Source organism: Ornithorhynchus anatinus, chromosome 3 (assembly GCF_004115215.2).
Source record: "Ornithorhynchus anatinus isolate Pmale09 chromosome 3, mOrnAna1.pri.v4, whole genome shotgun sequence".
Lineage (NCBI taxonomy): Eukaryota > Metazoa > Chordata > Mammalia > Monotremata > Ornithorhynchidae > Ornithorhynchus > Ornithorhynchus anatinus.
Window position 1 is genome coordinate 93,757,363 of NC_041730.1, and position 13,028 is coordinate 93,770,390.

The 13,028-nt window shown below is 41.0% G+C and overlaps 1 protein-coding gene across 4 annotated transcripts in view; it reads left to right on the plus strand.

The window, feature by feature from the left end:
• Positions 1-13,028, plus strand: part of CPLANE1 (ciliogenesis and planar polarity effector 1) — a 111,119-nt gene that overhangs the window by 56,093 nt on the left and 41,998 nt on the right. For all 4 annotated transcript variants that reach the window (XM_029059915.2, XM_029059916.2, XM_029059913.2 and 1 more), the window contains 7 exons: positions 1,446-1,609; positions 3,256-3,335; positions 5,158-5,240; positions 6,319-6,387; positions 9,142-9,334; positions 9,804-10,067; positions 10,275-11,024. In XM_029059915.2, coding sequence (XP_028915748.1) covers positions 1,446-1,609; positions 3,256-3,335; positions 5,158-5,240; positions 6,319-6,387; positions 9,142-9,334; positions 9,804-10,067; positions 10,275-11,024 — 1,603 coding nt within the window. The remainder of the gene's footprint in view (positions 1-1,445; positions 1,610-3,255; positions 3,336-5,157; positions 5,241-6,318; positions 6,388-9,141; positions 9,335-9,803; positions 10,068-10,274; positions 11,025-13,028) is intronic.

Consider the following 13,028-nt stretch of genomic DNA (forward strand, 5'->3'; position numbering starts at 1 on the left):
CTTTCTCCGGTCTGAATCACATGCTGCTGCTGAGATCATCTTCCTGAATCATCGCTCGGCAAGCGTAATAATAATAATTATTATTGTAGCTATGCTGTTTAAGCACTTACTGTGTGCCAGGCACTGAACTAAGCGCTGGGGTGGAAGCAAGCAAATTGGGTTCGACAGTCCCTGTCCCATGTGGGACTCACAGTCTCAATCTCAATAAATATGATTGAATGAATGAATCCCCATTTTATAGATGAGGGAACTGAGGTCCAGAGAAAGGAATTGACTTGCCCAAAGTCACACAGCAGACAGTGGCGGAGCCAGAACTAGAACCCGTGACCTTCTGACTCCAAGGCTCCTGCTCTATCCTACGCAATACTGCTTCTCTACACATCTCTCTGCGCCTCATAACCCTCCATCGACTCCTCAGTGCTCCTCCCAGCCTATCCCTCCACATAAGGCCGAAACTCCTCATTCATTCTTTCATTCACTCAGTCGTATATATTGAGCGCTTCCTGTGTGCAGAGCACTGTACTAAATGCTGGGGAGAATACAACATAACAATAAACAAATGCATTCCCTGCCCACAATGAGTTTACAGGCTAGAGACTCACAATTGTCTTGAAGAGTTCAATAGGCTTACATATCTAATTTCTTTACTATTTTCCCCTGCTCTCTTTGTTAGTACGGTGCTCAGCTCACAGTAAGCTCTCAATAAATGCCACTGATTGATTGTGTTCTTTCCGAGCTATCCTAATTATGCTACCCACCTTCATCCCCTTGCTCCTACTTTTCCCCTCGCTTGGGAAATCGCTCCCTCCTCAAATCTGATAACCGCAGCTCACCCCATGTTCAAAACCATCCTGAATGTCCAAATCTTTCACCGTGTCTTTCTCAAATAATTTCTAGCTTCCCAAATCATTTAAACCCATCAGTCATCTTCAGTGCACATCTACCTGTCCTCAGCTCTTATGTATATACATTTATTATGTTGTGTATTTATTTATTTTGATTTCTGTGTAAGGATTTTAATGCCTGCCTCTCCCATTACAGTGTAAACTCCTATTGGAAGAGAATGTGGCACTTGATTTATTGGGCTATTACTTCTATGTGGGCAAGTCACTTAACTTCTCTGTGCCTCAGTTACCTCATCTGTAAAATGGGGATTAAGACTGTGACCCCCACGTGGGACAACCTGATTCCCCTGTGTCTACCCCAGCGCTTAGAACAGTGCTCTGCACATAGTAAGCGCTTAACAAATACCAACATTATTGTTATTATTATTATTAATTGCGATAAAATAAAGTGCATTTTCATTCATCAGGACTTTTCTGCTGTTGCAAAGCTGAAAGAGAAGATACTGCTTTTAGTTTTTGAAAAGTTGGTTTAATCATATTAAAAGCAAGGGAATTTAAGAAGAAAAACTTCTAATTTTTTTCTGGCTTTCCCATTTCCAGATTACCAGTTGCCGCCAAAGATCCGGAAGTGGAAGAAAACAGCATTGAAAATTTTTCTGTAAAGCATATTGCCGATAAAGGAGCTCCAGATATTTATGAGGATCTCTTAGAAGTGGAAACATTCACTCAGGATGAAGTGGAGTCATACTCATCCTATAATGAAGGTCAGTTGCCTTGTGAGAGAGAAGCAGCATGGCCTAGTGGATAGAGCACAGGCTTGGGAGCCAGAAGGTCATGGGTTCTAATCCCGGCTCTGCCATTTGTCTGCTGTGTGACTTTGAACAAGTCACTTCATTTCTCTGAGCCTCAGTTACCTCATCTGTAAAATGGGGATTGAGACTGGGAGTCCCATGTGGGATAGGGACTGAATCCAGCCCGATTTGCTTTTACCCACCCCAGTGCTTAGTGCAGTGCCTATCACATAGTAAGCGCTTAACATTCCATTAAAAAAATCCTTTTACTTTGATACAATAAACTTATCCAGAAATGTTTATTTCAGATTTATTTTTAGTCTTAAAAACCAACCATTTAAAATTGAATGTAGTAAATGTAAAGGATGATTTAGGTACATTGTTTTACCTTCCACACTTATTTGAGTGGCTCTTTATTTTCTTAGAGTATCAGAAAGGGAGCCAGTGTGGAAGTGGTGATATTTGTAATCTGGATTTTTGTATACGAGATACAGCACTGAGAACAATCATTTGTTTCAGAAAGGTTTCTGAATTGTAAAAATAATTGTGGTATTGCTTTATCAATCAACAGTATCTATTTACTGAGTATTTACCGTGTTCAGAGCACTGTCCTAAGAGCTTGGGAGAGTAATAATAATAATAATTATGATATTTGTTAACACTTACTTAGTGCCAGGCTCTAAGAGCTGGAGGGAATACAAGCAACCCGGTAGGACACAGTCCCTGTCCCACATGGGGCTCACAGTCTCAATCCTCATTTTACAGATAAGGTAACTGAGGCCTAGAGATGTGAAGTTACTTGCCCAAGGTCACATAGCAGATAATTGGCAGATCCGGGGTTAGAACCCACAACCTCTGACTCCCAAGCCCGTGTTCTTTCCACTAAGCCACACTGCTTCTCATCCAGAAGGGGGGAGACAGAAATTAAAATAAATTATGGATTATGTACATGAGTGCTGTGGGGCAGAGGAAGGGCTGAATATCAAGTGCTTAAAGGGTACAGATCTGAGTGCTTAGGCAACACAGAAAGGAAAACGGATTAAATAGTTGCAGTGTGGAGTAGTGGATAGAGCACGAGCCTGGGAATCAGAAGGTCATGGATTCTAATCCAGCTCTGCCGCTTGTCTTCTCTGTGACCTTGGACAAGTCACTTCACTTTGGGTCTCATTTACTTCATCTGTGAAATGGGGAGTGAGAGTGCGAACCCCACGTGGGACGGGGACTGTGTCCAATCCGATTTGCTTGTATCCACCCGAGCGCTTAGTACAATGCCTGGCACAATGAGAGCTCTTAACAAATACCACAATCATTATTATTATTACTTGCTATGTGCTAAGTACTGGAGACCCAAGATATGCATCCCATTTTACAGTGAGAAACTGAGACCCAGAGAATTTTCTAACTTTGAAATTTAATATTCCTTTTGCTCTTTAAAAACTGAGGGGAGTTTTTTCCTAAAAATGCAAATGTGCTTATTTCAATATTTCTTTGCAGTATTCTTTTCAAAAAGAAATGTTTAATTCTAGGACTCCTTTTGACTTACTCTGAGGCTTTCAAAGGATAGTAATTTATCGGTTTAAAATGAAGTCAACTTTTCTTTCGTTTGTTTCACAATTTAGAGAACTTTGAAGGGACAGCTGGAAGTGTAGGAAACAGTATTTCCATCACCATTAAACCTGTACAGCAGCAGTCAGAGAGAGTAAGTCGTCATTCAAATAATTCAATTTTATTGTATTTTCTTAATTGCTTAGTGTTAGAAAATGGGAATTCGGTTATCGTGCAAGGGGATAATGTCAACAAAAATGCCACTCTTGGTCTTGTTTTTTTAAAAAAAGTTTTACCAATTTTATAGGAAGTTACTGCAATATTTCTCCTATCAATAAAATTGAAATGTTAATGGCATATTTGGTATTCATGCCTTATTGGCACTTAATAGCTGCAATAAATTATTTAATTAGCTCCTTCTGATAAAATTACCTCAAGTCAAAGTTTTGTTCAGCAAGAGCTATTTGAAAAGTGTAGACTCTTGCAGTTCTTTGACAAATCATGACTAGAGGAACAGGGATTCTTGTAGCGCTCATCTGTAGGTGCAGCGGGAGTACATTCCAAGCGCTTAGTATGGTGCTCTGCGCACAGTAAGCACTCAATAAATCCAATTAAATGAATGAATGAATGAATCCCAGCCTTCAAAATTTTATATGAGTTTTGAAAGGGGCTGAGAGTGGGCCAGGAGTGAAGTAAGGAAAGTAAGGCTGGATGGGTGAAAAAACAATGACTCACCTCCCTTAGTTTGTTCACACAAGGTTCACGCCTTGTAGAATTCATTCCCTGCCTCCATCTCGCCCACCTCCATGGATGATATTTTGAAGATTGTCCAGAAGGGAGACAACAGTATATAAAAATACCAACTATATAAAATATAGTTATATAAAATATAAACTATATAATGTATAAAATATATATATTTATAAAATGTATAAAATATATATTTTTATATAAAAATATAAAAACAAACACTTGCAGCCTGGCTTAGTGGAAAGAGCCCAGGCTTGGGAGTCAGAAGTCCTGGGTTCTAATCCCGACTGTCACTTGTCAGCTGTGTGACTTTAGGCAGATCACTTCGCTTCTCTGGGCCTCAGTTACTTCATCTGTAAAATGGGGATGAAGACTTGGAGCCCCATGTGAGACAACCCGCTTACCTTGTATCCACCCTGGAGTTTAGAACAGTGCCTGACACATAGTAAGCGCTTAACAAATACCATCATCATCATCTTATTATTATATAGCCCATAATTTGGGTTTGGAGTTTTAAAATTTGTATTATACAATCCTCAATGTGGAGTTGGGCTAAGAGATTTTGAGCATTTTTTACTTGTAAGAATCTATATGAAATGACTTGCTCAGTATTTTAATGCTAATAGTATAATTAAAAGTTGCCACGCAACTGGGGAAAATACCCCCCAGCTTTTCAGTCGGCTATTTTCACAGCTACCCGCTTTTTTCCTTTTCTGTGAAATTATCAGTGGTATTTATTGAGCAACCACCTATTGAAAGACTACCTTAAACTTAGAGGAAAAATTCAAACAGGCATAAATTACAGGTCCAGGTGTGTAAGGAAAACTGGAGAAATCTATAGACAATTATCAGAGCTGTACGCTATTAACATATGGCACTTGAATATTTGATATAAATAGGTGAAGGCCATCCAGGAAGATTAGTGGAATTTTGAGGCGTAGGAGGAATTTGATTGGTCAGAGAGGATTGTAGGGCCTTAAATAATGATTCAAAATGGAAATTCCTGCACTCTAAGAGCAGACCTGCAGCAATTCTTTGAACATTTTTTAAGACAGACAATGTGGGGAAACCTCAAGTCCTGAAAAAGTTATTCACTCACTCTGAGGACTTAATTTCCCTGAGTGAGAGCTTGAGTCGACTCTCTGTAAAGCTGTATTAATTACTGCCCTTGAATAGCATAAAATATATTAAAATATCTTCTTTGTTTCCATGTTGTCTGATTACAGCAAGGTTCCGGAGCAGAGGTTAGATGTTCAGATGAAGAACCAGTGGAAGAAATGGTAATGAAAAAGGCAATTGAACAAGATAGGTGAGGATTATGTGGAAGCTATTACAGTAACTGGTCAGTCTGCTGTTATTTAATTCAGACGATGGTTTGGAGTTGTATTTATTAATATTAATATTAAGGAGTCCAATCATCCTGGCGCGGTAGTAGTTAGGCTAGTTAGGGGACATTAACATTTTCAGGCCAGTGAGGAACCACGGAAGTTTATTGCTGATTACCTTGTGCATATATTGCAGCATTGTGTAGAAGAGTGCTTTGCACATAGTAAGTGCTTAACAAATGCCATCTTTATTATTATTATTATTATTAGCCAGAGGTTTTTCAAGGAGTTGCATATGACCTTGGGGGACTTCAAAGGACATCTGAGGATATGGCCCTTTTGGCTGCCAACAGGAACAGATAATGGGAATAAGAATGGCAGGAGTAGATGAGAAAGTGCTTTTTTACTGAACGCTTGGGAGAGTACAGTAACAACAGAATTCGTAGGCGCATTATGTTCTGGCCCTTGCAATATTTAATTCTTGGATGGGCTCTGAAGATTTCCCATTTAATAAATCTCCTGGGTAAAAGAAAGCACAAACGGGTTCTTTTTCCCTCTCACTTGTTGGAGTTCTTTTTATGTAGCTGAGTGAGATTGACAGAAGTTTTTGTTTACTGTGCCTCAGAGTAATATAATTCTGTTATTGAAGACCAGTGTTGGCTATCACAGAGATAACTGAGTGTGCCTTCTGCTTCTGCATGTTCAAAGTTGAGGTAGAAAGGGGAAACTAATTGATATACCTTTATTTTAAGCACTGGGTGTTTCGCAAGGCATTTCAACCAGAAAAATTCTTAAAATACTTAGTTTGGTGCATGAATAGCCTATTCATTGTCTTTGTTTGAGTTGGGTACTAATTGCTATGGAGATGAATGTAAACAAACTGTGATTATGAACTCAGCAGCAGTAAAGAGGAGGAAAAGGGAAGAGAAAATTGAGCTGGGACTATTAGGTTGCATAAACGATTTAATTTATGTTATAAAATTATAAAGATATTATCAATATCTCCACTTAGCAGTGATCTCACAAAAAAGTTCCATAAAATCTTTCCGTCTTTATTTACAGTTTGACTGAGGCTGTCGTCAATCCTAAACTTACATCACATATACTAGATGAAAATACAGCTATTTCTAGGTAAGAGAAAATGCTGCCGCCTAAAAAATAATTTATTTTTAATGAGTAGTAATCTTGAACCAAGATTGTTTAGTGCTACCACTTGAGAGGAACCTGTCCAAGCCTACTGGACACTTATAAAGTAAGCGGGAAACTATCATACAGACCTTCTAATCTGCATTTTTAGAAACAACACTTCAACACTTATGAGGCGGTGAAAGGAAGTTTTAAAGTGGGTAAGATTGCAAAGCTTTCTTTGAAAAGAAAAAAAGAATTATATAACAGCAGAAACTTGTTGCCAGTTTTTAACTCTAGCGCACGAGTGTGGAACCTATGGTTTGGGAATGAGATATTGCTCTGCTGGATACCAGATGCCACCCTCAGGGATATAGGTGCCATTTTCTCTGCCTTCAAAAGATTTTGAGCAGGAAGTGGCTGGCCCACGCTGCCAGGAAGGAAGGAAGCTGGAAGGTGTGCCTTCCCCCTCAAGGATCCAGAAAGGGGCAGATGGTGAATCCAGGTGGGAATAGCCCTGTCCAACTAAGGGACCAGTGGAGCTTCTATCATCCTCACAGAACAGCAGGATGAGATAGCCAGAGTACTCTCTGGCCCCGTTTCTGACCCCAGGGCGATCCAATCTGGTATTTTCCCTGTCAAAAACTCCTCACTCTTGCCTTCAAAGCTCTCCATCACCTTGCCCGCTTCTACCTCACCTCCCTTCTCTTCTTCTCCAGCCCAGCCTGTACACTCCGCTCCTCTGCCACCTCTAACCTCCCTCCCTCACTGTGCCTTGTTCTCGCCTGTCCCACCGTCGACCCCTGGCCCACCACCTACCTCTGTCCTGGAATGCCCTCCCTCCTCACATCCGCCAAACTATCACACTTCTCCCCTTTAAAGCCCTACTGAAGGCTCACCTCCTCCAGGAAGCCTTCCCAGCCTGAGCCCCCCTTTTCATTGCCCCAATTCTCTCTCTGCTTTACTCCCTTTCCCATCCCACAGCACTTGTGTATATATGTACATATTTATTAGTCTATTTTATTAATGATGTGTATATATCTATAATTCTATTTATATTGATTCCGTTGACGCCCATCCACTTGTTTTGTTTTGGTGTCTGTCTCCCCCCTTGACTGTGAGCCCAATGGGTAGGGATTGTCTCTCTTTGTTGCCAAATTGTGCTTTCCAAGCACTTAGTGCAGTGTTATGCACACAGTAAGCGCTCAAAAAATATGGTTGAATGAATAAATGAACACGAATTGCCCCTTGTGTATGCCACATGCCTGTCTGCAGCTCTGTAAGCAGGCAGTAACTGGGCAGTGAAGGTGCCCACAAGTATCGCTCACTCCCCCATAGGCCCCAGGCCGGACACAAAAGCAGATCCAGGCCGGGCACCATACCTGTACTGACCATGGCCCTGAAAAAGAGAAAGTCCTGGCCCCCATTCCCACTAGGTGTGGAGGAGCCAGCCAGTTAAACTGTAAATGCAGCTCCTGCCCCTGGTCCTGGCTCTAGTGGGCCGCTGAGCCCCGCCCCAGGGTGACGGACAGGATGTGAATTTACAGCAGGGACAGGAATTGTGCAGTGCCTTTCTCTGTCTCCTGAGGGGAAGGTGACATTCTTCTCTTCCAAGCCATTGCCTCCGTCCACCTCCCAACCACATATTTACAAGCAAGTCATGGCCTATTAGCAAGAGCACGGGCTTGGAAGTCAGAGGGTGTGGGTTCTAATTCCACCACTGCCATGTTTCTGCTCTGTGACCTTAGGTGAGTCCCTTCACTTCTCTGGGTCTCAGTTACTTCTTCTGGAACATAGGGATTAAGACTGTGAGCCCCATGTGGGACAGAGACTGTCCAACCTGATTACCTTGTATCTACTCCAGTGCGTAGAACAGTGCTTGGCACATAGTAAGCGCTTAACAAATACTATTATTATTACTATTTTTATTATGTTTGCTTTGATTTATTTTAGATTCCCAGGTTCTCTTTTTCCTCCTAAACTCCACTTTTCTTCTCCTTTCCCTAAAAATCAATCAGTCAATGGTGTATATTGAGCGTTCGCTATATGCAGATATTGGGAGGGTACAACAGATTAGCAGATTTGTTCCCTGCCCATAAGGAGTGTATATTTACCCAGGCCTTAGTAGGTCAATCCTAAATAATGATGGTATTTAAGTGCTTACTGTGTGCAAAGCACTGTTCTAAGTATTAGAATAGATACAAGGTAATCAGGTTGTCCCACGTGGGGCTCACAGTCTTCATCCCCATTTTGCAGATGAGGTAACTGAGGCACAGAGAAGTGAAGTGACTTGCCCAAGGTCATGCAGCTGACAAGCAGCGGAGCTGGGATTAGAACCCACGACCTCTTTCTCTGAAGCCCGTGCTCTTTCCGCTGAGCCACGCTGCTTCTCTAAAGCCAGTAAAGGTGTTACTTTTTTAGTTTTAATTAAGACCTAACACCTTCTAACAGAGCTGTTTAATGTGTAAACATGTGGTTTTGCAGGAAGGGCATCCACCCAGCCACCTTCCCAAACAGGGAGAGAGAATTAATTGTTTTTTCCCCTTCCTCTCTGTTTCCCTCCCATCATCTTTTCTCTCCCTCTTGATTATTTCAAAATTTCACCTCCACAATGAAGTTATGTTGAAGTTAATTTCATGTGCAAAATTTTATTTTGGCTCTTTCACATGAAAGATTGCAAACCTCTGCCCTTAGGTGTTTTGAATCTTTATATTTTTGCAAGCTATTGGATACTTTTTGCCTGTGTGTTTCTTGATGCAGCGAACACATGTCTGTGTATAAAGAGCACTCCTCAACTCAGCCGTCTCTAGTCCAAGGGGAAAGTGCATCATCTGGTGCTCCTGCTTGTTCCAAACACCAGAATACTCAGGAAAATGAACCTTCAGTTCAGCCACCAAATGCTTCAGATCCTGTCAGGCAGATGCTCCAAGATGAAATGTTTAGATTGCTTCAGGTGAGCTGATATCCTTTTCAAAGGATTTACCTAGTTCAAGACTATGGCCTTTTTTTAAAGTGTCATGAAAAAATAACCGTTTCCAAACAGAATATCCGTGATTAAAATGTACTTTTGAATTTTAATAGAGTAAAAGTCTCTCCAAAAATTAAGATTCCAATTGTAAATTTTTTTTTTAAAAAAAGAGCAACCAATGAAATGGAGACTTTAGTCTTTTTTAAAAAATTTTGGGCTTTTCAGCCCGATAGGAGTATTACCCAGCCTTCCCAGTCTCTTTAATATTCTCAAAAGTACTCTAGTTTATTCTGTTTCTTTGAATATCTTGGTTATATAAATGTACATAAAATTCTCAAAGGACCAAATGAAACAGGGATAAAGCCTATATTGCGTAAAATTCTAAGAAAATGCTTTTTTTTTTTCTTTTTTGCTGATGCTTTTGGCTGTGTCATCCCATTTTCTCATATTCTAGCTGCAACAGATCAACTTCATGAGCCTAATGCAGATGGTGGGGTCATCATTTGCAAGTCTACCAACTGTTCAACAGCTTCTGCAGCAGCCCCAGGCTTCAAGATTGACTGGGACCGTGGCTGGCACAGGTAACGATCTTCAAGCTGATACTCCCGTCAAACAGGAAGCTATGGGAGACCATGCCAAACATGCTGACAGGAAGAACAGCTTGCACCGCCAGGAAGGAATCACCCAAACAGATCAGAACTACACTGGGAATATCCAGGTATTGTTTAAATAGTCAACCGTTAGAGACCTATAAATGATCAGGCCAAATTGATTGATCCCAAATAAATAACGTTTCTCTAGTGGCTAACCCTGAAAGGAGCTTTAAAATTGATCATAGATAAAAGAAAGGCATTTGTGAAAAATATGCGTGTAAATTTTCAGCTGTCCCAATGCTTAAGTTTTGCTTTTTTTAACATGATTACAGAGCCATTCCAATTCTAGAGGACAAATTCCATCGCCGGAAACGTTACTCTCCCCTGCTCCTCCAGGACAAGCTGCAAGTAATCATCTCCAACTTTTATCTCCTTCACCCAGCACTCAAAAGATTCCTCCTCTTATTCCAGTGGCAAAATCCTTAAATCCTGTCAATGGCTTTCCTTTGCTTAAACTTGAAACTGAGCGTAAGTTGTACTTGCCGCCGGTAAGAGAAGCACAAGCTTCCCTCAGGCCCCCTCTACAACCAAGGAAGGCTTGGGGTCCAACTAATTCTGTGAAGGAAACTCTCCCGACACCTTTCGGAGCTCACAATCCTCCCCCTCCAGCCCATTTGAATTTAAATCAATATGACGCTGACGCAGTACAGAAAGCTTTGGAGCAGAAGAGATGGGCAGAAACTGTAAATAAGGCCCCGCCTAAGCATCTTAACCTAGATCAGTACGTTACACAGGAAAACTCTCCACCTCAACAGGACCCTTCAAGAGAAATAAGTGGTGAAGAAACATTTAATGGCACTCCAGGCCCACTTGGAGTATCGTGTCAGAATTTCTCTGGAATCCCTTTGCTCCATCTGCAGCGGCGCGACTTTACACCTCTGCTTCTGTCAACTGGAACGGCACCGGTTTCCGTTCCCTCTCTACTTACTGGACCTGTGGCGACAGACCAAGACTCAAGAAGAATCTTAAATCAGTGGAAAAGAACATCCTTACTTCAATCTCGTCTAGCTCGTGAAAGCAAGGTAATGAAACAGTCTAGTCCCATCGTAATGTGTGTTTACAATGAAAATGGGATTTGAAAATTTTTAATAAAACTAAATGGTTTTTATAATTGAAAGACTGCGTAAAATTTTACTGACAAAGGATAGCAGCATACTCAAGGCAAGTTTCCCTGCCCTATTCCGAAGTTCAAAGGGAAGCTTTATAGATGAGTTTCCAAAGAAGCAGCGTGGCTCACTGGAAAGAGCACGGGCTTTGGAGTCAGAGGTCATGGGTTCGAACCCTGGCTCTACCACTTGTCAGCTGTGTGACTTTGGGCAAGTCACTTAACTTCTCGGTGCCTCAGTTACCTCATCTGTAAAATGGGGATTAAGACTGTGAGCCCCATGTGGGACAACCTGATTCCCCTGTGTCTACCCCAGCGCTTAGAACAGTGCTCGGCACATAGTAAGCGCTTAACAAATACCAACATTATTATTATTATTATTATTATTATTAAAAGTCATTTACCAAACCTACTATATGCTTTTCCAGCAAACCATCTCTCTAGGCCATAAATGAGTATTACATTTTAAGTCAATATTTCCCACTACTGCTTCAGAATAAATTGTTATTGGCTCAGGGGATCATAAAGCTTGTTATAGGCTGACAATTGAAAAAACCTAGAACTGCAGTTGAATGGCAAATTTCACTCTTAAAAAGCATGCTAATGCTCTGAACAACAGGCCATAATGAAATTGGGGTCTCCAATTCATTTAAGATTGGAAAGAGCTATGTGATGATGATGATGATAATGGTATTTGTTAAGCGCTATTTGTTGTTGGTATGTGCCAAGCACTGTTCTAAGCACTGGGGTAGATACAAGGTATTCCCGTTGTCCCACGTGGGGCTCACAATCTTCATCCCCAATTTACAGATGAGGGAACTGAGGCACAGAGAAGCAAAGTGACTTACCCAAAGTCACACAGCTGACAAGCGGCGGAGCTGGGATTAGAACCCATGACCTCTGGCTCCCAAGCCAGTGCTCTTTCCACTAAGCCACACTACTTCTCCCTGCTATCTTACAAGCCTGTGCGAATTGGCTGCCTCATATATATTTGAAAATGAATTTTTTAAAAATTTTTTAAAGTAGTATTGGAGAGAAAAATACAAAGGGCCTGAAATGATTTCTTATCACAGTCTGGGGAGTGAAAAATAGAGAAGATACAGTACCACTCCTTAAGCTCTTGAAAACTATTCAAGATACAGGTCAAGGAATAAAAGCAAATGGGAGGATACCTCCAGAAACACAGCCTGTTGGAAAGAGCATGGGCCAGGGAGTCAGAAGACCTGGGTTCTAATTTTGCTCAGGCCATCTTGATGTTTATATTTGCTGTGTGATCTTGGTCAAGTCACTCAACTGCTCTTTATGCCTCAGTTTCCTCAAGTCTAAAATGGGGATTCAGCATCAGTTCTCCTTCCTATTTAGACTGTGGAACAGGGACTGTACCAACACGATTGACTTGTATTTACCCCAGTGCTTACAACAGTGCTTGCCACATAGTAAGAACCTAATGAATACTGTAATAAATGATTTTTCATGGATTCCTCTAATTTCCCCTTGTAGACTGTAAATTCCTTGTCTACCAACTTTCTTGCATTGTGCTTTGCCAAGCATTTAATACAGTTCCCTGCACACAGTAAGCACTCAGTAAATACCATCGATTAATTTATTGATTGATCCAAAAGTCCTAAAGCTTTTCAGATAAGTATTGGAAATTTTGCTCAGGCTATCTAGATGTTTGTGTTTCTAAAGACCTTGCCAAGTCTTCCAGCCCCCAGAATAAAAGTTTATCTTTTATAGCCCAAATGTTAGAACTACCAGGATAACTTTAGTTTGGTATGCTAGATATAATAATTATAATAATTATGTTATTTGTTTAAGCTCTTACTATGTGCCAAGCACTGTTCTAAGCACGGGGGTAGATGGAAGGTAATCAGGTTGTCCCATGTGGGGTTCACAGTCTTAGTCCCCATTTTACAGATGA